Below are 27,277 nucleotides of genomic sequence, written 5' to 3' on the forward strand. Positions count from 1 at the left end.
TCAGTTGCTCCTGTTATATCAGGTCCGTGTTCTTAATTTCTATGACAATGTATTGACACAGTCCTAGTGAGTTGCACTGCAAATATAAAACCAGATAAATATAAAAATACATATATTATTTAGACACACTGAAAGACTGAAAAATGCAATAATCCTTGCCAGAAGTAGTGCATCATTATATGCCAAAAGCATGCAGACAACTAATAAATAAGTAAATAAAGAATTCCCATGCTGCAAGAGAACAGCTAAAACAGCAGTCGTTTTCCCAGCTGGAGAAAATAATGCAGGATTTCCAGACTGTCATTTCTCATCAATGATAAAAAAACCCTACCAAGACACAAAAGGATGCCCAGAAAAGACTCAAACAACTGAAGAACTGGGCCAAAGGGACTTTTCAGCCCCTGAAAACATCCTGTAGCAAGACAACATACTGCTAATAAATCATGTGGATTTTGGGGAAGGAATCCCAATTTCCAAACAGGATGCATAGTGACATAAAAATTGTCATATTTATTAGAGAGTCCAGGAGGAGCTACAAAGATGGTCACCCCAAATCTAACCAAATAGTATTGAGAGGTCCTCTGACAGGAGCATCCAGGCAGAATGGTCTTTTTTAAACCTTGAAACAGCAGCAGCATTTCAGTGACAAATGTAGGAGTTGTTGGGTCCCATGAGGAGTATGTAGCTGCACACTTTTGTGCTGCTGCAATCTGTGAATTACAGGCAGACTGTATTAAACCTCTGCAGTGAATGATATCATCTAGGTTGGCAGAACCACAGCAGGCACAGTTCAGCATCCGTGCAGAATCAAAAACCTGAGATTTTCATTTGGCAAAGCCTATAGGAACTGAAGAATGGCTTACAGGCACCAAGAGAAGCATCAGCAGTTTTTTGATTTGGCCAGTTATTACAGAGAATTTGTGCTAATGTTTTTTGAAGGAACAACACTACTGGCAGAATTTACAAACACAATAGTAGATGGGGAATACAAAGCAAGTGCCAGATCGCAGCAAGCTTTCAATGTGCTCCAGGAAATATTGTGCTCAACAGGTTTTGAAGGTATTCAAGTTTAGTTTTTACAGTCTTTTTCCATTGTTCTGTGTGGCAACCAGGCCAGGTTCCATGGCTCAGGGAGGCTTGACTAACTTGAGGGTCTCCTTTCTTTCTCCACCTACCTGCCACAGAACACACAGGCGCACAAGCGGCCAAACCTGATAAGGCAAGCACTGGCACGCTGGCATCTACCTTCACTTCCCCAGCCCCCTGAGACATCCTTGCCTCTTCTGGAAATAACATCAGTTTATTTTAATTGCTGGACTCTCTGTCAGGGCCGAACTGTTGGTGACACACTTGAGAGCAGGATTTCTGTGCAAGAGACTCACCATATACCATTCAAATCACCGTTTTGTCTGCTGGAGTGGATAGTTGTTTTTCACATGCAAACATCTAACCCAGGAAGGTTAGATGATTGCATGGTGCAGCACAAAACTTCTCTTCTTCAGGGACAATTAACCCCAAGACGAAGCAATCCCACCAGGTTTTCATACAGCTCTTGGCAGCACAGGCATGGTCTAGCTTTGTCTCTTCATACCCAAGGCTGCAATTGCGTTTGGTTGCTACTTTTTCATTCCATTCCTGGAGCAGTAACAGAAAGGGAAGCAGATGCCAGTGATACATACAGGGACAGGCCTTATTTGGGATAAAGTTTCTTGCACAGGGAAGACCTTGTACTCAGGGATAGGCCAGCTGTTGTATGTACAGAGGAGAAAAGCAGGTCTCAGAACAAAGAGGAAGACACTTTCAGGAGTGACAGTATGTCTCAAAAGAGAAGGGTGAAGTAGTGACCTTACAACTGCTGCTACATGCAATGTGGTTGACTTACCTAGGCAGAGCACAGATACACTGAGAGACAGTAACAATTGGTCAACTTGGTTACTGCTTTGCAAAAACTATTTATGCTCAGGCAGTAATGATATTTATTGAAGATTCTTATGAATAGTACAATTTTAAAATGATAATTGAAATGCTTTTCTGACACAGGGGCTGCTTTCCAGGAAAGTTGATCTGCATCCAGACTCAGTGGAGAAGCATTGCATTTTTGATCCAAGAAACAAAACTAGGAATTCGGACAAAAACAGGCTTTGATGGCTGGGTACAGTCCAGTCCCCAAGAAGTGACTCCATATTGAACAAATCTGTCCTTATCTTGGCAGACCAGAGGTCCTCCAACTTCAGCCTATGGAGAAGAGATAATAAAGTGACTCCTCTAGTGATGGAGATGCTTGACATGCAAACAGCAAAATGCGTGCAGGAATAATATTGTGGTAATTCTGAAGGCCTCAAAAAGTGACTGAGGCAATTGTAATAGAGAATTTTTTGTTAGATCTACAGGAGAAAATAAAATGAGGGGGAGTGACGAAGTGGTTTCAAGCATCCAGGCCATTCCTCTGGTCTGAACAAGAGACACCCAACCACCAATTATGGACGTAGTAACATCCCCAGATCACTGTGAAGCCAATTACACAAAAAAGGAAGTTTCTCAGTTTTCTACATCTACTTGATCCTGGAAAAAATGAATATAATTGTTCTAATACTGTTTATTAAAATCCAAGCATGACAGGAGATGAGTACCTATGTCTAGAGATTTATGTGCCTATCAGTGAATGCACTGTCCACACTCTCAAAGACATCATCTGCACTGGCAGTTTTGAACACCTGCTCGGACAGGTCGGCTTTTTGTTTCTGACTCTGTCATCAAGTAGCTACCAGCTTTTTATTTAAAAGCTCCCAACATGATACCCTCTATTAAGAGAACAACATTCTAAAATTTTCTTTGTATTCTTGTTGAAAACTGGAAGTACTTCAAGATTTTTTTTAATCAAGGGATTAAACAAAGATGTGGTACAACTCCAGGGTGCACCAGAAACAGTCACGTGTTCCCCCTCTGTCTCTAGAAATAAGGAGAAGTCCAGACAGTAAATCATAGGCTTTATTTCAGATAGGATGGGGCATTCATAACACTAGGCTACTATAAGTAGTCTATGTCAACCTGCAGTTCTGAAAGGAAGGCAAAATTTCCCTTCAGTATTTCCCTGTTATTCTGGTTGACTGTGAGAGTGAAGAAAAAAAATACTATGTACACCTAAATTCTTATGCTTCCTGCAGAAGCCTTGAGTGGCTGAAGCTGTTTCAGAGCTTATTTCAAAGTACAATTTGTCGTTTGACCTGCAACATTCAAAGTTAGATTATTCTTACCTCACAATTATCTATGCTTCCAAAAGTAAATCCACCACAAAATTCATTGAGTTTGACACTTCCATTCAGAAATTCAGGACGATTACATATTCTGTTTTCAAGCACAGGGAATTCAACATCCTTTAATCTGTTGTCTGTATCAGTACCTGTATGAAAAAACAAGAAAATATAGCAGTTATAAATGGGCACTGTGTTCCAGTGAAGCCACAGTAATGAAAGCACTGGGATCCATCTCTAGCTCTGCTACGGTCTCTGAGCTCTTTGAAGGACCTTATTAAATCTTCCAACATCTGTACTTGGATAATATCTGCCTTCAAGAAGCAGAGGTCATTCTTCTTTGCAAAGTGTAACAAAATAAGAAAAATCCCAGATGTTTAGTATTCTGAGCCCTTGTGTCTGTTTGTAGGCTTTCATTATGGTGCAATAGCAATGGCTTGTTTCACAGGGGGCAAAATTGTTAGCCTGGATTTACTTTACAGCATTTGAACTCTTTCAAGCCAAAGACAGTTTTTGCTAAAAGAGAATTTTCCAGAAGCCAAGGTCGAATTTTCCCAAAGCACAGTTTACTTTGGTGTGGGGCTCTGGCTCTGATTTCCCTGCTGATTTCACGAACTGGTTGCATGAGGTTGCATGACATGACAGGAGCCTCTTTCCCACTGCTTAAATGCAACAATGGTCTGTTGGTTTTTCCATCCTAATGCACTCCTGGAAGATAACTTGCCTACAAACCTTCTTTTTTTTTTTTTTTTTGGTGGCTTTGACACTAGAACATGGGAAGCAGCTGCCACCATGTGGTAGGCTGAACAAAAAATTTAAAAATGCAAGTTAAAAAGGGGAAACAAGGTGAGAGCAAAGCCAGTGAGTACTGTCTATATGTTGAACAAAAGAGTTTCCTGGTAATGCTGCTGAGTTACACTAATTATTCTTAAGCATTATTTTTATGGTATCATTTTGTAGCTAAATGAGACAAGAAGAGGGAAAAAGTACTGCAACGTATTGTGGAAGATTTTTACAGTGGAACAGTAAACCAGTGTTCTATTGATGTTCTTTTTTAAAAAAAATCTGTGGATGCACACACAAAGAAGAATCGATTGGCTTTGTCTTATAGGTGGAGTATTAATAAGGTGCTGTCTGGCAAATGGAGTGGGAAAGGCATCCCTTGCATGTAGCTCAGCAAGGTGAAACATATATGTGTGAGCTGGAATTGAATGAGAACAGATGCCAGCATCACTGCTGGAAGCCATAGGATGAGGAATTGCCTCCTGCTGCAGCAAAAGCAGGTCAAAGAGGGATGGGTGTTCTCAACTATCCACACTGGTGGAGCGAGAGGTGGACAGCAGGAGACCGCCTAAGTTGTCTTGTAATGCTAGGCTGTGAATAGAATCCTGGTAAGGGGTTTACAGACATTAAAACCCTTCAGTTTAAACTCATTTTGTCTGTGCCACAAAGGTGGCTGGATCTGAGCAAACTCTGACTCAAAGGCACCATGGTTTACAGGATGCCATATACTCAGATACAAGATCTTAAGGCTAGTCCTTGCCCATATGTCGTATCTGTATAGAGTGAGTGTAGGTCCCCACAGAAGTCTATGTAGACAGCGACGTTTAGACTACAAGAAGCCAAATGCAATCCTTATATTAAAAAAAATTATACCTGAAGGTCAAAATTAAAGGTAAGGGCGTATTTGAATATTGTCCTTATTGGTTCAAATACAGAATATATCTAAGCTGAAGAAAGACCAAAACAGACAGTCTAATTCTCCTCTCTCTTTTCTCATGTTTAATGAATTCAGTTTATCTGAGCAATAAATGGGAGAATCAAGCTCTGAGAGAAAGAAATAAAAAGAACAATGTTGCCTGGTAAACTCTGACTTAGTTAAATCTTAATTCAAATGTTTTTTTCAGATCCCATGAGTGCACATATTTTGATAGAGGGTTTGAAAACCTTCCTAGGTTTACCTCTTGTTTTTCCCCAGGCAGTTAGAAAACACACTGCGTTTCTTTCTACCATCCGATTGGTTTCAGGCAAACAAACTGGTTTTACATGGTCAGTAATTGTTACAGGACTGGAAAAGAAACAAACAATGATCCTTAGAAAAAATATCGTCAGTTTATTCAGTCTTCATACCCAGAAGGCTCTGCATGGAAATGGCTTGGGGAAGGGTAGAGAAGCTGATGGTGCCTTAGAACTGTATAGGTGGTTGTAAGATCATGCCTAGTCAATTAATGAAAAAAAGCAGTTACTTGCAGGAGCTGAAAGCCTCTGGGGTATGTTTGTGGGAACAATCACATCGTGAGTGTGTTTGCAGCATAGTGTTAGAGTGCTGATCTCTGGTTACGCCTGCAGTGTGTAAAGTAATATGCAGAAGCTCAAGCCCAAGCCCAGCACCTAGCAGCTCTTGCAGGTGGAGTGAGCCTGACCTCTCTCTGACGGTCCCTGTCTCAGAAGTCATGGACGTTTACAGGGACTTCACAGAAGAGTGGAAGGATGGATGAATGAATGATTAAATAAGCAGAAATAGCTGAAGTTGCAGAAAATTCCTTTCTGTTTTGATTATGTGTGTGATGTAACTGTGGGTGACATAACTGTGGGTGACATGCAGTATCTCACACATTACTAAGTCTAACACCTCAGTAAAGAAAATACCTAAATAAAACTCTTCCTCATCACAGTATTGTGGCTGGAGGCTTCAGCAATGGAATAGAGCTCAACATGGAGTGGATAGGGCCCTAGGGAGCAGTTCTGCGGAAGATGAAAATGTTGCATAGGAAGGTCTTTGCTTTGGACTGTCTGATCCCTTATTGACTCTCAAGTATAGATGTGAAAATATGAGGTGCCTTCTGGAAGTTACCTCACTCTAGGAGTCAGACAAGTGGAAACAGTTTTTGTACAGTGAAAGTATGTCTGAACAAGCTGTAAAATGAGATCCACGACTGTCAGAAATCTAGTCTGTGAAGGTTAGTTCTGATTGCGAAAGCAAGTAACAGGACCCTTCTATTTGGTCCATGCAGAAGTTGGGATGTCTTCTGGACAAAATTCAGTTGGAGCTCACAGCCCTCAGGTCTAAGCAAGAAAACTCTCCAAGGAGAACCTCCAGACACAATTCTGCTTTGGTTTTCCTCCACTCTCCCTGTTTCAGTGGAGCTGCCACTAGGTGGACAGCAATCCCTCCCATCTTAACTGGTCCTTGCCCTTCCTAAACCACTTAAAAATTTCACGTCTTCTGCCAGTGGGGTCCTTTAGCAGGAAAGATACTCAGGGTTTACCCTTAAATAGATGCTTATGCTAATACTCAAAAGGACTCACACTCTCTCATAGCATCCCACAACCACCCCGAGAGTGAACTCCATGCTAAGCTAATTCATGACTTCAGAGTAAAGATGCTAGTGCTGGAAAAACTTGGACAGAAATAGTACCTGTTCAACTTCAACAAAGCAATATCTGCTCCATTTGGTTCCTTTAATACTTTCTGAACACTTTGAATTTGCAGGGATGGCTCTGCTGAATTGAGATTCTGTATCCCAAGAAACACTCTGTAGGAAGAAAGTTCTGTTGACCTGGAAGAAATGGCAGTGGCAAGGTTATACATCCATACTTGTCATCAGAAATGTTACTCTTACCACATTCAGTGATTTCCCTGGAGAACTGCAACTAGTAAGATGGTCAGGCTACTGCTTCAGACTATGCCTGCATTTCTTCTAGGGGAGGAGGAAAATGTGGGTTGTTTTAAACAGTTTGATTTTTTTCATTTTTTCCAAGTGCAATTACCACCAGCACATCATTAGACCCCTTTTCAGAGTGCTTTGAGGTGGGGAAGAGAGCAGATGACAGAAGTAACTTCTGTTGTGCTCTGCTGCTGTTTGACTGAGGCAGGAGCAGAAGATAAAAATTGGCTTTCTGGAAAGAAAGATAGGAAATAAAGAGTAAAGAAAGTGCTCTCTTTGGTACATCTTGCTTCTCTGTTGATTTTCTCATACAGATTTTGGAAATACCGGCCACTTGTTCTAGCAGATACTCACTCTTGCAAGCACTGAGCTGCAGTAAGGACCCACTGTGGGTGTATCAGAGTGCCAGCACAATGGTGCACGTTGGTACTAGAACAGAGAAGAAAATGATGTTAATTCAAGACTACATAATCGATTGTTCACCACCTGTGCTGTACACAATGGAAATTATTAGCCAACTAGCAATATGTTCCCTATTCAAATCTTTTACCAGTCATAATTTGCCTTTTGCCGATGGCAAGAGAAATCAAAAGCAGATTTTCAACTGCCAAATTTTATTTGCTCCCAAACATGAGACATGAAAAGAATTTTGACACCTAGGCGAAATTTTTGCAACAGGGCACTCTTGTTTGCAGGAGTTTAGTAACAATAATTACATTTCCTAACAATGTCACCTTGATGCAATGGGTTTGTTGTGATTAGCAATTCATAAATGGATATATCCTTCTGATTTGTGGGGCTGCTTTGAACTAGTTCTTTAAATAAAGCTTGTTATAGACTTCTAACCTTTTCTGGGATAGTATTTATTATGGTGACTGTCAACAATGCTATAGCAATTTTCATTAGCCTTTCTCTAAACACTTGTTCATTCCCTGCCCATAGGAGTAGTCACAGCATTAATTTACATTTGAACCAGATTGCATGCTTTGTGAAAAGGGATGATCAAAATCCATTCATACACATTGTTAGTTGATGGCTATATTCTTGGGTTTAAATCCTCCACTGCTGAATGCAATTTACTGTCATTATCATCAATAGGAATTATTCCTTCTTCATTGCAGTAGAAAAAGTTGTACTTAATGACTGCAGTTTAAATTTGCCCTTTAGAGAATCAGGAAAAAAGTGGGGAGTTTGTAATTGTGACCTGTGGACATTGGGACAAAGAAAAACATGTTTATTTTACCTGCTAAGGCATTTTATATAGAAACCAAGGCCAGTCTCCAGAAGCAAATGCGTTGTTTCCTGTCAACCTCTTTCTACCATCTGTTCCCTGTGAAAACCTGGCAATCATGGATAGTGATACAGTCTGGAATACCAGTACCTCTTCCTGAGACTGACATGCCAAGGCCAAGACCCTGGAGATGCATCGCACATGCTGTATTGCGCACAGGGTCGCTCACTTCTCATTGAGACTTTTCCACAGTCATGCTCAGAAGAAGCTAAAGAATAAAAAAAAAGGTACGGCAGGGAATTGAAAAGCAGTTCTATAATGCTACCAACAGTGTGTTCAGATGAAAAGAGAAAGACATAAAGATATTTTTTATCTTCTGTAGGATTTCACTCTTTATATTGGTTAATAGAAACTAAGGATAAAGAAACTACCAGAGCCTTTAGACTCCATTATATTACGATTTAAACCTGGGCCTGATATATCACATTTGACATGTGAAAATATTAGTTTACCTAGAAAAAATGTTAGGTGTGTGAAATATTTGGATGTAGTTTGAAAAGATAAGCAAAACTGCAATGAGCACTACCCCCCCCAAAGAAAATCTGTAGGGAAGTTCAAAAGAAAAGGAAGAAAAAGAAAGTGGAAGAGTTTATTGCCAGGACAATAATAACTTCTTAATCTCTAGAAAGTGACAGTCTACACCTTGGTTGAGTCCAAACAAACCTTTAGATTATAAATAAAATGCAGTCACTGTCCTGTTGTCATAAAATATTCCAGTTTTACACTTACACAGCCCAGTCTACTTTCTTGTTAACCTCTCTGAAATCTCTTAAATGGATTGAACTTGGGTGCTCAATAAGGACCCAATTAACTCTTCCCAGAGTTGAATATGGTGCTATGAATGTTAATTTTTTTTAATTCCAGTATGAGACAATTAATAAAATAAAGGCAAGAGACAGCGACTTTCCCCTAAACCTTAACTTAAAAATCTAGTGTTCAAAGGCAGTTTTGAAGACATCAGATCTCAAAGTGAAGGTTCACCACAGCAGTCTCAGGCAGCAGGTTTTTACAGCTGTGGTATACGTTGTTTGTGTACCATTCCTTAATTTTTTTGCCTGCACAGCTCTTAGGTCTGGTTGATAATGTACAGAATCATAATACAGTGCTGCTAAAACAGTACATTAGATGGTTGGCATGAAGAATATCACATACTCCTGAGGTAATAAACACTTCACTATTTTATGTTGCTATGTTGTCCAACAAAACAGGGACATAGCCTCTAGAAGTTACTGTAGTAAAAACAACACATAAGATTAAGAAGAAATACTTTCCATATACCTTCCAGACATATTAAAAAAACCCAAATCTGTCAAAATGCAGGCAAGGAAGGGAAGAGCAAAGCAAATGAGATAGCTGTCAGGTGTGCCAAGCAGCAATCCCTATACATTACAGCTGTTATTGATGCCCACTGCCAAGGCACCACAATATGTACAATCTCTTTTGCTACTGAATTTTTCGGTAAACACTATACCTGCTCAGTGTACTGATTACTATCCTAAAATAGAAGAAAATAATTAAGTAAATCTGCTTAAAATATCCAAGACCAAATTCACTCCCTACCCCAAAAGAAAGGCAAAATATCTAGGGTCACCTTTTTAACATCCAGATCAGAGTAAAAATCAAGTCAGCAGAGGATGAAAAGGGTTTCAAAGGATGTCATCTTCAGTACTCCCAATTAACAGGGAAAGTGTATGAGCAGGTCCCGGAGGCAGTAGTCCTGCCACAATGTGTATGGAAAGACTAGCACGAACATCAAGGAAAACCCTTCTGTGTTTGAGGACCCCAGGGAAGAAATACCTCACTTCACATCTTCACTGGATATTTCAAATTCAGCTAGCAACTCTGAGTGCTTAGCTTCACTGATGATATACAGCAGATTGTTATGAAATCCTTCTAATGATTCGACATCAGGTTATCTAAACTTTGGCTGACTGTTACAAATGCCTGCTTGCGTCAAACTTCCATACAGACCTAAGTTCATATCTCAAGCTAATGCAGTTTTTTATGGCTGTATTGAAAACATTTAGTAATTATCATAACAAGATGTAGAAAAGGAGGACAGAAAAATCTTTAAGGATAATTACAGCAGCGTGGGATTTCACAGTACTCCCATTTTTTTTCTGGGTCTGTTGTGAAGCACCAAACACCGTTTATATCTCCATCAGGATTCCTGCAATACTGTAGTAATTACAAAAACAAGAATGAAGACTCTGAATGTTAGCCACAGAATGAAAAAAATGCATGTTTTCTCAAAAGTGTTAAACTAAAACTTTGAATTATTTCCCCGAACTAGCATGTTAGATACTTTTTATTTATTCTGGCTACAAAATATTTTGTTTCCTGTATCTGAAACCCATTAGATTAAATTAGAAAAATAATATAAATTTTCTATCATATTCTTTATCCACCAAGAGTCATCCTAGCTCTAATGTTTTTTAAGGCCTCGAGAGAAGTAAAGTTTGACATAGGATGACTAAGTGTTTTGAACTAGAACATTTATTATTGCCCTAATCCTTCTTTCCTTAAAGTCAGTGAGAGCAATTCTGAGAATATACCAGAAGTCTGCTTAGTTTGTGACAAACAGCAAAAGGCGTCACTTTGGGGTTTGCAGAAATCAGGAAAGGGCTGTATGATTGCTTTTGTGCTGCTTGCCTGTCAGCATCAGCCTCAGGGTGTACCTCTGTGCAAGAAGTACTGATATCCTAGGTAAGTGAACAGCATCCTTCCCTCTTCAATACTATTACAGGTCTGGGCTATCAAGGTGATGACTTCTAGATAACCTGGTCTATAAAGACCAAACACAAAGTGTTTACTGAGTGATCATGGGGAACGGAGACAATGTTCAATGATACCAATGGCATGAGCAGCTGTTTACATTTTTATCCAGGCCTGCTCTTGGATGTGTCACAGGAGTGAAATATTTGTGGCTATGAGGTTTCTGAGAATTCCACTCTTGGCAAATCCTGCCCCTTCCAGTTCTTGCTACTGTGCCGCGATAATCTTTACCATTACCATTAATGCAGTCTGTGAAAAAAAAAGAGGAAAAGGAAATTATCGTTAGCTGCTGAATCTGCATGTGATGGTGGTGAGAAGAAGCAAGGTAGAACTTTACTTAGGACTTGCATACTGTCTATTGTCTATAGCAGAAAGACAAAAATGTACGCTGTGATGCAATCCCTTAGTTTGTCAAGAGGAACGGTCTTCCTGGATCTGAATTGGTACGTGAATTGGAAAAAAAAAATAATCAAGCAACTTCAGGCTAAATATTTTCTGCAACATATTTCAAATACATGAAAAGACTTCATAATTTTTGCCAAGTTATATTAATAAGCATTGTCCATGAAAAAGGCATATTTCAGACCTAACAGCCCATTACACTGAGAGCAATTGCTGCTTTTGAGGACACTGCTTCAGGTACTTTCTTCTAGTGCCCACAGATAAGAATATACAGCTTCATTTAGGAATTTATAATTTATCCAACCCTGCCACCTTCCTTTGCAAAGTCAGTAAACTTTGGGAAGCTCTACTATACATTCAGAAAAGTCACACGACTTTGACCAACATGGAATAATAATTAAGGAAGTGCACACATTTTGCAAAACATGGTTTGCAATAGCACAAGCTAAGGTCAGCCTTCTGGAAACATAAAGCATAGCAACAGCAAAATTCCCATAACAACAGCATTCACCGTGATCACATTTCAATAGCACACAGCTACAGAGACACTGGAAATTTTGTCTATTTTCCTCTTGTTCCCCTAAATGAAAAACCCCGCTTACGAGGTGCACTGAAAAATTACACAGCCTACAGGGTATGAACTGACTGAAGTGTATGTGATGCAAATTTCAACAATACAGATCTGAAAGCTGGAGGAGAGATACGACTTATTTTGTGGCACTACTCAAGAATAATCTTGAGAGATTACTATTTCCTTTACCCATAGAGTCCAGAGGAGGTGACAGTTGCAGCCAGCTGTTACCAGATGTGAGGGGTGTAGCTAGGACAACATTTTGTGCTGTCCTTGCAGGGCGGTAATTTGGTGCACGTTCATGTGTGTAATCATCACACTTCTTGAGATTGCAGTACTCCCATATCACGCTGGGGTCAGTGGTGAAACACCAAGGGCTGTTATCACCATCTGGGTTTCTACAATAGTTTTCCCTCAAATCCCTGTAAAAAATAAATAGTCAGGCTCAATAAGTCGAAGTAATCATAAGAATATCTTACCAAAAAGATGTGGATCTGCACTATGCAGAGACAAATACATTTATTATTTTTTTTTTATTTCTTGCCAGATATCCTACTACCAGCATTTAAGACTATGATACTAGTGGAGAGTTATATTTCACATGTACATCAGTCATAAATATATTTATGCATAAGGAAATATAATTCAAATAGTGGCTTAAGTTCTGCCAATGTGACAATGTGCTAAGTAGCTAAATAAATGGCCAATATGCCAATAATTTAATCTCTAAGTACATATATACAAGCATACACAATTGTGTGAATATGTGAATTAATAATAAATATGCAGGAAGATCCATACTGTTAGCAGTTACCAAAATTTTTATTTTTAAATATGAAAGGGTTCTTTCTCATAGTCAGAAGAACATCAAATTAATACTTATGTAAAAGATTCTCCCCATTCTCAAAAATCCCTACTTCTACTGAGTTCAGTGGGAACACTCTCATGCCTGTTTTTGCTGGGGCAGGGGAAAGTAGAATTCCTTTCTTCAATAATTTGCAGAGCTGCTGTATTTCCCCACTCTGAATTATAGCGCGGTAACATAATAAAAAAACTGAAAGGCTTTTTTTTTTTTCCAAATATGCCAGAACACATTAATTCCACGGTTTTGCAGCTTGATTTCAAAATTTTAAAATGTTTTTGAAAGACACCATCCCGTTTGAGGACGTTTCAGTTTCAATGCATCAGTATTTTTGATGCCAACATAAGACTAAAAATTAAAAAAAAAATATTTATTTAGGGTGATATCCTAAAAAAGGCAAAAAAAATAGAAAAGCCTCAACCTTTCTCCTTACACTTGCAATCCATCAAGCATGATGGTTTTCCTAGCAATTGTCATCTTGTTGCTTTCCAAACCTTACTAACAACTGGAACATTAGTAATCATGATTAGCCCTCTAAGTCATCCCTGGTCTAGTTTTGTTAGTCTGAAGACAAATCAAGGGGGAAAATTCAGTGTATGCAATTCTGGATGCCCAATTCCGACTACAAGTAACACTTAAATGGTAGTTCTAATCATTATATATATCACTCCATGTTTTGCAGCAGACGAAATAAGTAGAAACCCACCACAAAGGTCTCAAATTTATAAACAAAATGCATATTCTGGATACAAGTGTCCCAGATACAAAGGCTCATATTTAAGAGTAAAGAGACACAATTGTATGTTACTCAGAATGTAACCAGCATGAAAACAGAGTTTTTAAGAATAAGGCAAGCAGAAAATGTTTCCACATATAAAAAAAATACATATATACATTCGCTGACAGTGTTTTAAAGCATAGATGTGCAAAGAAAATATAATACAATTGACAATGGACATTGTCAGATAAAATAGGAAAAGATGAGGTAAACATACGCGTTTGGGAATCTGTCTGGGGTTTTTTCATGCCTGTGTGGGAACATTGAGCTCCAAGCCTGGCATTTCTTTCCCGACACAGTGATGGAAGTTGTGCCACGATAATTCTGGCCTTTGCCTTGGTAGCACTCCTCTGACAGGGGAACCTGTGCAGGCACATCTGCAGCAAACAACAGAAACTGGACTTTTGCATCACAATTTTATGTTTTTATTGAGTAGGCACAAGTAAGCATCAAACACGCAGGGCAACAAAACCAGATGACTCCTTTATATGGACAGCACCAGTCTGGACAGTGAGAGCCTCATGGCCAGCATGAAAAGCAAAAGGTCTTTCCCAAAGATACTTAGAAAACTTTCACAGACTACCGTCATACTTCACTACTTATACCAGCAATCCCTTGTTCTGTCTCATCACAGCTGGGAATTGCACAATATTCCCACCGAACGCTGCTGTTTATGGTGTAGCACCAAGGCCTCTTCTCTCCGTCAGGATTTCTGCAGTAGTTTTCCTCTAAGCCCCTGAAACAGAAACATCAGTTTTAAACTACTCATAGAAATCAAGAAGCGTTTTGTGCAAGACTGCTAATAATTACTGCATGCAGATCTCATCTCAGTGGTTATATTTATTCTTTCTTGAGATTACCTCATGCACTACATTTTTTTGGTTCATCAATCAATCAACAGCCTTCAAATTTACAATCTAAATGCTTATGATCTATGAAGAACTTTTCCAATGCTTACAGTTTCTGCTCTTGTTTTTGAGGCCAATATATGGCAGCAAAAGCTGACTTCGAAACGCAAGCAATTGGTGCACCTGATCATTACAGTTCGAACCAGGCAAAGCTGGATGTCACAGCCTGATCCTGGAAGCATGTGTGTACAACCACCAGTGCTTGCTGCTTTCTGCCTTGTGATAACGGACAGGGTTGCACACAGCTAGAAAAACCTGCAGGGTCCATTTCACAACCCACAGGATAAAAAATGCAGAGCTAAAAGCACAGTCAGTTCCAACTACACAAGCCCATTGATAATGCTCAACAAAACCAGCTCCTCTGGCCTTAGACCGCAGAGATGTATTTAGTTGTTTTGGACCTTGGAACATAGCGCTTCAGAAAAGTAATTGAAAATATGCCAAAACACAGAGGCTTTTTAGCATAAAAGAACTAAATGCTTTTAAATACTTACAACTGCAGCTGGATCTGGAGGCAACAGGTGAGACAATACATAAGAATAAAGTAGCTGGTACAAAAAAGAATGCTAAAAATATGAAGAGCAAGACCTGAACAGTACTAATGAGATTTGACAAAAGGCAAGTAAGCAGCTTATTAACATAGTCACAGAAAAAATGTGCCACTTTCGCCTCTGCATCTGGACCTATGAGGAATAACTATGTTCTTTCATATTTGTTAAAATTATGAGGCTCAGCATACTTGCAGGGATATCTGTCAGGAATCCAGCCATGTCTGTGAGGAAACTGTGTGTTCCAGTGTTGGCAGACATTTCCCAATTCAGTGATGGCTATCCTGCCCCGATAGTCTTCTCCTTTTCCTGAAAGACACTGGGAGCCCAGGGCAGAGGCTGGTGGGTGTGTAGCTGTAACAGGATTTAAAAAAAAAAAAAAAAAAAAAGGAAAAGAAAAAGAAAATAAAAGAAAAAGTACAGCTAGACAGTGCTTTCAAATATATTAAAATCCCCCCTGTTTTCCATAATGTTGAACATGCTTTTCATGCTTTTTTTTTTTTTTAATTTCCACAGAGGTGACATTGGTTGGAAGCCATGGCAAAACCAAAGTGTACATTTTCACAGGCAGTCGGGCTGCCAGACAGGTGTCCCGTGTCTGCGCTTTTACAGCTGTCAGTAAATAACCTTACTGGGTTGAGCCAGACTTTGTGCCTGCAGTCCCTTGACAGCAGAGCTGGAAAGGGAGTAAGGAGTCCTGTACAGTTTGGTAAAAACAATTGAGATGAATGGAGCACATTAATATGATACACATGGGTAGGGTGGAAGGGCAGAAAGGGCAAGGACCAAGAAGAAATTGCAAGAGAAAAAAAACAACCTTCAGAGGCTGACTCTGGGGAGTCAGTGAATTGGGAAAGTGGTGCAGAAGGAGGAGTGAGAGAAGGCAAATTGGTCTGGCATGTGTAAAACAGCAAAGACAGTGGGAGTAATGATCAGCAGCACAGAACCTGCAAAGGGCAGAGAGAAAATGAATCTATGGTGCGTACCTATTATATACTCATATACTTCATACTTGGAATTCTCTGAAGAGACAAGTATTAGTCCAAAAGGTTGGTCTGTCCCTTAATTTTTCTTTCAGTTTTAAGCAGAAAATGAAGATGCTATGGTAAATTTCACAGTTTAGTTTATCATATAGAAGTCCATAAATAGTCATTCTTCCATCTGCAACTAAGCATGCTGAAGTGAACTACATTTAGCAAACACATGCTGCTACTGAGAGCACTGGCAAGTGCAGATGCATAAGAAAGCAAGCTTTAGAGACAAAACCACAATATTTTTTCTCAAGGTGCAATCCAGTTCTACAAACAGCAATACTAATTTGATTATTCAGTGCTTTGGAAACATCCAGATTTAACATGCTCAGCTTAATGGGTTGAGAAAGACTATCTCAGTCTTTCTCCTGAGGCCCAAACTTGTTTCACAGGATTCAATCCTTGCTAAGAAAAAGGCAGGGCTGGCTGTGCCTGGCCAGACCCAGTTAAAATATCACAGTGTGGCCACATGGTGGTTCTACATAAACTCAGGTCAGCTGAAAACTACCACCTGATTTCACCTAAATGCCCTGCCTCTCAGGTAAATTGAAAAGCAAAGCGTATGAAAAAAAAAAAAACAGTTTTCATAACATCTCTGGTGTCATCGCACTTTGTGAAACCTGCATTTGCATTGGCCTTACATGATTTTATGTAACAGAAATTTACAGAGTGATTCTGCATATCTATGTGCACTTTCTGTGGTTCACAAGGGTATCCTGAGGTTACTCAGAACCGTGATTGTTGGTATTTTCTCCTCCCTGCATGATTTTAATGAGAAGAGCTACCCTATGGAGTGATTTCAGGAAATCAGACTCACTGCAAGAAGGAATGTCACAATATTCCCAACGTTTAGTAGGGCTCGTAGTGAAACACCAGGGTCGAACATCACCATCAGGATTACGGCAATAATTCATCTTCAGATCCTTCTCTGGAAAGCTACACATTGAAAATGAAAGAGAATCCTGTCATCCAGCAATGACCAGCTATGGCAATTAGGCTGTCTGCAGGTAGAATCTCCTGGGCACTCTGGGAATGAATTCAGTGCAGAGTGTGACTTACTGTTTTGGGGTAAATCCATGCATATGAGGCTCCTGGGCATCCCAGAGCTGGCACTCGAGCCCAGACTGTGTTCTGGAAACTTCTCCATGGTAGTCTTCACCATTACACTGCACACACTCCACTGTAGAACCTAGGCAGAATGAAAACAAGGCAAGTTTTGCACCAGCCCAAGAATTCCAATCCAGACCTATTCACGGGAGACTGCACTGAACAGAAAGAGAGGTTTGCTCCAGCTAACGATGAAAGGAATCCAGAACACCATTCATTACAGCCTAGCCAAAAGAAGAAAGATTCAGGCATACAGGTTATTTGGAGGGAGGACTTTGTCACATATCTGTATGTACTGATAAGAATGAGAGTACTGTGTGTAATACAGCATTTGGGTCAGTCTCTACTCTTGTTAAAACGAGATAAATTGCTAGGAGTAAGAGCAGGACTATGTCAGGAAATGATTAAAAATTTTAGTTCCTCCAAATTTACAAAATTACTTTGATAGCTGAAGCCAATTAGGAAAACAAACTTTGTGTTGAAAGCTTATTAAGTTCCAGCTTGATTTAAGTTCACATTTGAAACCAACCTGCAACAATAAAGCAAGAACAAACAGCAGGAATAATATTACCCGCTCAAACACTTCTCTGAAAAATAAATATACCTTCTCCAGCGTACATGACCTGGCCCTCGCACTCTGGGATGTTACAGTAATCAAATCTGGTAGCAGGATCTGTTGTGTAACACCAGGGTCCATTTTCATCCTCGTCAGGATTTCTGCAGTAGTTTTCATCCAACCCCGCATTGGGGTGTTTTTCAGGTGTATAACTGTAATAATATTAAAATTGCATTTTAATTCCAGTACTATAGTGGAGCAGAAGGGAAATGTCCAACTTACTCAGCTAACTGTGGGCTCTATTCATTCACAGTAAAAATGAGAAAAACATTCTGCATTGTAACCTGTAAAAGAAATCTAAAATGCATTCTGTAACTACCATTATGAGTAGCTTCTCCCTAGGTCCCAGTGGCCAAAGAGGAGCGATTTTACAGCCTGCAAGGACTACGACAGTCTCAAAGACTTTAATACTTGCATCCAGCTGACCTAGTCAGCTCACTGTGGCCAGTGGCTCTGTCATGTATTTTTCTCAATACAGCTACCTTAAAAGTGGAGTATTTCTAGAGGCTATAGACCAAACACAACTGTATCCTACTTTCTAGAGATTTTGAAGACCTTAGGCTTCTTCCTATAGCAGTCTTCGCAGAGAAGACTAGATGGCTTTTAAACAAAAAATTGAAACAAGTACATCCAGGCTTCATTACAATAACAACAAAAAACTCCCTTTTTAAACAAATAAAACTCCAACATAGATTGGACAAAATAGACCCTCTGCTTCCACACTTGCTTCAATGAGCCCAGTGGCAACGAAGATAGCCCTAAGAAAACTCTGCCTGGACAGGTCCCTTGGGCACTTAGATGCTTTACTGGATATCTCTTCTTGACTGTCTCTGGATGGAAAGCAAGAGGTCATAGAGCTGGACAGATACCACTCCTTTTTTTTTCACACCTCATACAGAAGAGAGAAATTATGGTCTCACTGTTACCAATAGTAAAACTTTCATCATGGATTGATAGAGGGAGCATTTAACCTTCTAAAGAAGCCCAGCCTTTAAACACAATTTCTATAGCTAACAATGCACACATTCTTATCCAGAACATTGCAATTCACTGCCTGTAGAGTCAAAAGTAGCAAACAGATGAAGATAAAGTTGTCTTTAAAAGTTGTCTGGCAGCTGGCTTTCATAACATGCACAATAAAGTTGTTTATACCCATGAAACTGGGGAAGCTTAGAAAAGTTTCAGAACAACATGCAAACAAATACAAAAAAGACCGTACTTTGGGTTGTGAGGTGTTCTTTCTGCCCACTTCTGGCATGGAATACCCTTCTGAGTTTTGGCTTCTGTTCCTCTGTAGTCCATCCCAATCCCTTTTTTACATTGTAGAAGGTAAACTGAAATGGAATTGGCTTTGTTAATTCAATAGTGTTACAACACTTCATCTCTTGAAACTGAGAATCTACTGAAATAACTGTGAAGTCCACCAGTTTATGATGAACTATGGTTTACCCATTTTTTGATCTTGTGTGAGCAAGCAGAGATGTGATTCCATGAGGTATTTTAAAACAAATTAATTAGCAACTTCCAGGCAGCTACACAGGAAAATCCCTTAAGCATTTTTATAAAGCTAATAAAATCAAGTTAAGAAAACAGATAGAACAAGTTGCAATTGATTTTAGCATGTATAAAATGCATGCTTATATTGCTGTACTTCTGGGTTAAAAGGAAAGCCTTTCCTCACAGCTAGAGATTCTTTGAAATTTATTGTTCATAAGCACATTTGCAGTGTGATTATCATGCAACTATCCCTTCAAACCAGAGAAATTTTAGTTAGCAGAACACTTTTGTCCCATAAGTGTCCCACACACTTTTGATTCCTCTTAGCCTCAGACTTTCAGGTACTTTCCAGTCTCCAGTTATTGGGGGGAGTGACCCTCACTTCCCCTTTCACCAATCCCCCGGATCCTCTGTATATAAAAGGTTAGAGGTGTTACAGCAAGAACAAGAAAGCAGTCTGAAAGGAAAAGCTGAGCCTTATTTGGACATCTTGCAATAGTTACTGTTATCACAGTCTGTGGCTGGGACTACAAATACCTGCGCTGCATGTCTTACCAACAGTGGTTCTTGGAGCTGCTGCCTGACTGTCAGGGTACTGCTGGAGAGCCCAAAAGTCTTCTTACTGCTGCTTCAACACTGGTACTCCAGTAGCAGACCCCAGAATGACCATCTCTGGTCAATAGCCTTGCCCATGTACTTTCTAATGTTGCCAGGTAACTCCTAAATTATTTTAGCATTATCTAAATGTTAAGCCAGATTCACCTGACAACGAGGAGCGGGGGATGGAGGCTCTGTATTGCTGGGTTGGGAATGACAACAAGCAAGTAACTACCCTGTTCAAATGCCATGTGGTACCTTAGTATGTGACCCCTCTTAAACAGAGTTTTTAGTAACAAGCCTCCTTTCTGATTGACGCCCAAAGTCTCTTACTTTTCTGTCCTATAAAGGATTTGGCTGTGCTGGCCAGTAACCCCTGAAAGTCTGTGTTCCTCAAAAGAGTAATGAGATCAAAAGCTAAGTTGTATGCCAAGAGAGAATTAAGATTTGACTGAGGAAACTGCTCTGTAAAGAGGGAGAAGTCTCTAACCACGTTCTTAAGGATTTTTTTAGTGACCAAGTGCAAAAACTTTATTACTCATACAAGAAGGTAAGCATCCCAGATGGCCACTGAGCTAACAAACTTGTTCTCAAACTCTGAAAGGCCAATTAGGATCAAAAGAAAATGTACTGTTAGAGCTGCAGGTGTGAAGAAATCTGATTCAACATAATGTAGTGAATGTAGTCTACTAAAGCTATGTATGTGCTCCTCGTGGAGTAGTCCTACTATTAACAAGGAATTTGTAATCAGAAGAGCATTCTTCATATAGGGATTTGATGCTAACATAGAGAAAGTAAAACTGTAACAGCCAGATGTATGTTTATGGAGCCTTTGTAATTATGGACAATCTAGAATATGGTCTGCATACAGATACGTACCGTAGGTTGGGTAAAATGTGAGTGCATAGCATTGTGTGGCCCAGCACAGCCAGCCAAACTCTTACACTCACATAAGCAGGAACCTTGTGGCTTTAAAGTAGCTGTTCTGTACAGATCTTTTGCATCCAATCCCAAAGAAAATAATCTCTGGTAAAGACTGATGCCAGAGTAGCTGTTACGAAGTCCAAGGTCTGTGTCAGGCATAGGTGAGATTGTTCAGTGATCATGAGCCTAAGGGAGTGGCAGTCACAAAATGTCTTGGAGACTGTTTCCTCCAAGCAGAGTAGAGTTTACGATATCTCAGCAGAAAGGAGTTTTACAGCAGCTGTTTCCTGGTGCTGATGTGTTGTAGTGGGGACGGAAAACCTTTCTGAGGCTTAAGAACACTAAATTACTTTATTTGCACATTCAAATCCAGATTGGGTGATGTTGGCTATGATAACTAGGCTGCTTCTAGGAAGGTAAGTCTCGGTTTTACAATGCAATTTAACAGCCTTATAAGAAATATCTCTGGTTTGAGATGGATTGAGGCCATTACAGACACCGAATGCTGCTCTTTGGATTATCCAGAGACTTCAAAAAGATGTTGACAGTGGCTGCCTTTCATGCCTAGATGGACCACCCAGTTTCATCCTGTGGAAAGACAGTCGGTAACCATGTCTGGGCCTGACACCCAGACAAGTGTCTCCAGTCAGGGAGGATTCTGTCATGACAGGCACTTACAGGCTGATTAGCTGTTCCCTCAGCATGAGGAACCAGACATAGTGTCTCCTCCTGCAGTGGACTCCTGTGGTGGTCATGTCCAGGAAAGAAAATCTTCACTTTTAAGAGAATGAGAAGAGACGGGAGAAGATTCATATCTGACCCTACAGTTCCAGTTAAGGGTAAAAAGTAAACAAGAGAAATCCATTCTGAACCATGAGAGGCTGCCAAGGTAGGTCTTTTTTTCTGCAGGAAAAGATAGTTTTAATGAGGGTACGAGCAGCATTGCTTAAGGCTCTGGCTAAATTTCTGGATTATACATGTTCGGGGAGGTCACTGAGATGTACATTGAAGCTGGTAGCACAAGGCTTGTCTTCCCAGGAACAGCAAAGGAGGAGGTGGACAAGAAAGAAATCGATCAGTACTCTCCTTTTCCTGAGAGGCCAAGTTTCCTGGGTGTAAAATCAAGATGTTTGCTGCTGAAAGGAAGGACAGATGTATCTCTTCAGATAGTTCAGAAGTTTGGAAGAGCTTGGACAAGAACAAGCAATGTAAAAGGCCCCCGCTGAGTTAGGGGTATTGTCTTAATTTGTACCAATTTAAGCCCGAGTTATTGTCTGACCCTCTGTGACAGTGTATTATTAGGGTCAATGAGAATTATTTATTCACTTATTACAGCTAATTTCAATTTAGTAATTAATGAATGCAGAAGAATTTACAGAGCACATACTCCTCCTTTATCCAGTTCTGCCTACTAAGGAAAACACTGATCAATTTTGACTTCAGTAAAAAAAAAAATTCACATTTAAAATGTATCATTGGCACCACCCATTTTTTTCTACAGGTACTTTGCAGTGAAGATAAAGTCTTTTAATCAAACCAACTGTAACAGTGGTATTGCCTTTCAAAACAGGAAAGAATCGGACCATAACACTGAAGAATCAAGGAGTAAGCTTCAAATTCTAGCTTTTAAGGCGTTAGTAATCCATCCGAGCTAAACATAAATTTCAATTTCAGGAAAACTTGTCATTAACATAGAAAGAAGACACCAAGGAACACATATTGTATCATAAGAACAAGATGTCACTGGCTGAAAATCAGCTAGATGTTAAGCTATTGCTGTTCTCTGGCAGTTTCAGATTAGTTCAAAATAGGCGGAGGTCCACCTTCTGAAACGGTCACCACCTGCAGTGGTTTGCTCCAGCACTGCAGCAGAGAATGCAAGGATGTAGTTAAAATAGGCTTAATGTGTACTTGTGTACCATCTTACTATATACATACTTTTCTTCTCATAAAGAACTGCATCTGCGCTGGTGAACGTCACTGCCATTTTGGTGTTTTCAGCCAGTGTTAAACACTGTAGCACTTTCCTAGTGAATAGGAAGGCCCTGTTGAAATCGAGAAGGAAGGAATATTTTTAATTAAATTCAAATTATTCAACTCATAATTATTTTTCTATTATAAAGTATTAAATTACTAGCACTGTCTTGTATCCATTTATATCTTTCAAATACTGCACAGTATTTGAGACACTGAGTAAGAGACTATTTCTGCTGCTCTGAAGCAACCTAATTTTTCAGGATGTATGACTACATGAATAAGGTACTGTGTGGGAAGCTACTCACTGCACTGGCAAAATATTATCAACAGCATCCTAGCTGCTCAAGTTAGTGCCTTTCCCTACAAAGAATTAGAAACATCCCACCCTTCTTTTGTGAAACAAGGTAGTATCCAGCTAAAGAGATGTAAGCAGCTTTCCAGGTAATATTGAATAAGAATGGGAACCCAAGCATTTACTACAGAATGAGTAATATGTTGTAAATCTTGTCTTAATTTATGGGTGGAGATAAGCCACAAACTAAAGGCAGAGGAGTAGGTGACACTGCTATAGGCAGAGCTGCAGCAACACGGTTGGTCCTGACCAACAGCAGGAAAATATCATTATATAGACACCCACAATGCCATAGTTTTAAGATTCAACAGAAATTACCTGCAATTGAAATTTCTTTCTGCTTCACATTTCTCTGCACATTCTTTTTCATTGTTTGTCTGGTAAAACTGTTTATTTCGAGTAAGTATCCAAGCACCATCTGTTCTTAAATAGTTATCTAGTATATCTCCTTTAACTACAAAGGAAGGAAAGGAATCAGGCATTAAAAATTACAATGCTGCTGTGAAGATCTGTGACTTTGAGTCCCGTGTTATACGTAGCATTGACAGGTGAAGACATCATTTATTTTGGGCAATTCTGGGTAAAACATGATGAACGGAGGATATTTCTGTCTCCTGACACAACCATAGCTGTATGACTGGAACATGTCATAGGAAAAAGCAGTAGAAGAGAGATGTAGATAAGCAGATCTGAATGCAGTTATGTAAGTGTTTGAAGATGACAACAAGAAATGTGAAACGAGAGTGAGAAGGACTGGAGAGAGGGTCTCAATGGAGTCAAAGAAACACCATTCAGAGAGACATGAAAGGAAGTTAAGTCAATTCTAATGTCCTGGAGAAATGTGAATTGAGAGGATGTGAGATTATGACCTCCCATGTGTATGGTGTAATCACTACAGTTTTACAGGTCACTAAATAGTTGTGTGTCCTAATGTCTTGCCCTGGAGCAAGAAACCCAAATCATAAGATGTCTATATAATCTCTTACAACAGCCACTGTTATTTTTGTTGTAATGGGTTAAGACTTACTAATGGATCTGTCAGACTGCATATCTGTAGCAACAAATTAACCCAAGATTTTAAATTAGTAAATAAAATAGTGTTATTATATCTGAAAGCTACATGTGCATAAGTTGTATATGATAAACCTGCTAATACTGATAACACTTAGCTCCAAAATGTTTTTGCTCACAATGGAGTTTGCCATATAATTGATTTTTTTCTTTTTACATCTATAAAGTTTTTGTTTCTGGTCCTAATTTCTATGGAAGTTTATTTCTGTATGCAGCCCAGGTTATGAAGTTACCGACGTGATATGGTTTAATTATTTATCTTTTCAAGCTAGATAGTTATTGAAAGACACAGGAAATTCATAACCTTGTACAGTGTTCTCACAGGTAACATTGTGAGTCTTTCTTTTATGCAAACACCTATATTAGGCTCAATTCACTGCAACATCACTCCATGACACATGGTCACATCAAATAGAAGGTATTTGAACCACTAATGAAAGTAACATGATAAATTGCTTGAGGGCAATCTTCTGTGACCGTTTCCAGCATTGGTTTAATTTAATGCTATAAAACCCATATCTTAGGAAATCCCTGACATTAAGGCCTACCATATTTAATCCTACTGTTACAGTAGGACTATGTGGAACATCAACAGTGTAAAAATTTCTCTGATAGACTCAGCAAATGAGTGTTTCCTCTCCTAACTTTTTTTCTAAGCTAACTGAGGCCACTGCTTCAGAATTGCAGGGGACTAGAATGGGAAAATATTACTTTCCAAACTTTTTTGGTTCATCTTAAAACTATATGTTTGTCCAAAGATCTCTACTTTGGATATTATTCCTTTTCAGTAACCATAAAAAAAGTTTTATTTCAGTTGGTTTAAGAATGAACACATGAAATTTTAGATGACATGCATAAGTTAAAAGACAGAACAAATCTGATCCTTGGATAACAGAGGAGAAAATGGAATGTTATTTACCTGGAAAATATCTCAAAGTGTAGACTTAAAGAAGAATACAATAGATTAAAAAAAGTATCTAGGAATACATTAATCTGGCTAAAGTCCAAAAAAGACATACATGATAATGATGATAATTGAACAGAATATTCAAATATATATTTGCGCAAACTGATTGCTTCTTTTACATACATTTCTTCCTCAATTTGACCAGTACTAGTCCAGAAGACATCAAAAAATGTAAAGGTAGTTTAGTGTACCATCACATTACAGCAAGTGAGGTAGAGCTGGTAACAATGAGAAAATAAGAATAACTTTGTCAACCGTCTTTCATAACCCACTACAGTCATACAATGATGTATCCCTGTTATTCTGTCATATAAACTGTCTGAGCTAATAGAAAATCATAAACACTGTACTGATATGTTTTTAACAGCGCTTTTTAAAAGTCACTTAATGGCCTGCAACGATATACAATGTTATAGTACTAGAGAATACGACATCGATTGAAATCTAATTGAAATGTATACTACATGTGGAATACTTACAGAACTTGTAGATGAACCTGAAATTCACATATTATATTTAGACTTATGTTCTTTTGGACTTGTAAAAACCAGCTCTAGACGCATTCCTGGAAAAGTTGATCTAGGTTATTGAAGAATAAATTTCTATCTACTGCCCTCAGGAAAAGAAGGGACAATATTTTCTTGTAATGGTTTGACAACAGCAAATGTGAAATTGCTAGAATATAAAGGAGTTTCTCATTTTTATTTTATTTTATTTTAAATATTTCATTAAAAAGAAACTTAAAACTTCTGTCATAAAGGATGAAAATCAGGATCATTGTGCTTAGCAATGCTTGACAGTAAAAACAACTTTAGCATCTGATCTAAAGCCTGCTGAAATCAGAGCTAACTGTCTCACTCACTGCTATAGGTATGCAAGCAGAGTTTGGGGCTACTTACCAAGGATGATCCCATTTCTGGCCATGGGACATGTTTGCAGGGAGCCACGAGTTCCCCACACAGACACCAAGGCTGTTGCTCTTCTGGTTTCTCTAATGAGCACAACACTGGAGCAGTCACAGCTCTCACTCTGTTCCACAGCATCTCTCTCTGGCCAGCAAGCCCCAAATCCATCATCATCCAAGTAAGGGGTGACACAGGGATTTGGGGACGTATATTCACAAGCGGAGCTTGTAAGTGTTTGGCCCTCATTTCACCTACACAAGCATAAGGCAAAGGACTCTTACCTGAGCTGAGCAAGAAAAGAAAGAGAAAGGCGCCTTTGCTAATCTCCATTTTGGCCCAGCTGGCGGGTGCTGGAAGTTGTGTGTCGGCGCACAAAGTTTTATTGACTTGTACTGATGTGAGGCAGCATCAAACAAACAAGGCAGGTAGGTTAAGTTAATCATTCTCCTGTGCTGTGACCCCCTTCTCTGTGGCCATTCAAACAACCTTGAATTGGATGTATTACTAAATCAGACTCAATCATTTGTACCAGATACTAGGAATTATGAAGGCATTCTCTTGTTTTGTGGGGCATGTTTTTGTTCTCAAATGTTTAGATCTTTCTTTATCAGATTGCTTGGCCTCACTTTGCCAAGGCAAAGATGGAGAATATGATGGTGGAAAATATGGGAAGCCAGGCGCAGTGTAATTCTTCACAGTCCTGTATACTTAGCTATACTAATGGCAGCCAGCAGTAGCTCACAGAGAAATTATGGGGACATGCAAGAGAAGACACAGGATTAGAAGACCATTTGGGAGTAAAGAGGTCATGGAGGACTTGAAAATTTAGGATAGAGGTGGGGTCAACCAGAAGGGGGCCAAGCTGGGGCGGGGCTGGGGGAGGCATGACAAACAGGGATATAAACAATGTGGAAGCCAAGCCTTGCTTGTTCTGCTACCAACAGCATTACTTGCCTTGCCCTCAGAGAGCAAATACTATAGACTGTAGATGTAGAACTCTGAAGACACTCTAGATCCGTTAGCAAACAGCATGGAAAAGCCTCTTCAGTTGTACCTCATTTAAATATTAGACCAATCAAAGGCAGAGAGATTCTACTCAAATTTTCTATTGGAAACAATAGGAGCCACATCTTTTTTCATGAAAACTATGATGTAATCCTCACTGATTCTGTTTGGATT

General features: G+C 39.3%; 1 protein-coding gene across 1 annotated transcript; it reads right to left on the bottom strand.

The window, feature by feature from the left end:
- LOC104056486 (plasminogen) lies at positions 1-26,487 on the bottom strand. Its single transcript, XM_054064035.1, has 19 exons — positions 26,380-26,487; positions 23,474-23,609; positions 22,765-22,871; positions 19,028-19,142; positions 17,797-17,960; positions 17,145-17,280; positions 16,903-17,021; positions 15,246-15,408; positions 14,204-14,334; positions 13,816-13,975; positions 12,148-12,380; positions 11,086-11,234; positions 10,295-10,388; positions 8,301-8,418; positions 7,274-7,348; positions 6,671-6,811; positions 5,213-5,319; positions 3,255-3,400; positions 1-2,235 (listed from the first exon to the last, which is right to left on the bottom strand). Exons 1-19 carry the CDS (start codon positions 26,426-26,428, stop codon positions 2,077-2,079), a joined length of 2,502 nt encoding a protein of 833 aa, XP_053920010.1. The 5' UTR covers positions 26,429-26,487; the 3' UTR covers positions 1-2,076.
- Between the last annotated feature and the right edge of the window lie 790 nt (positions 26,488-27,277).

This window comes from Cuculus canorus, chromosome 3 (genome assembly GCF_017976375.1).
Source record: "Cuculus canorus isolate bCucCan1 chromosome 3, bCucCan1.pri, whole genome shotgun sequence".
Taxonomy (NCBI): Eukaryota; Metazoa; Chordata; class Aves; order Cuculiformes; family Cuculidae; genus Cuculus; species Cuculus canorus.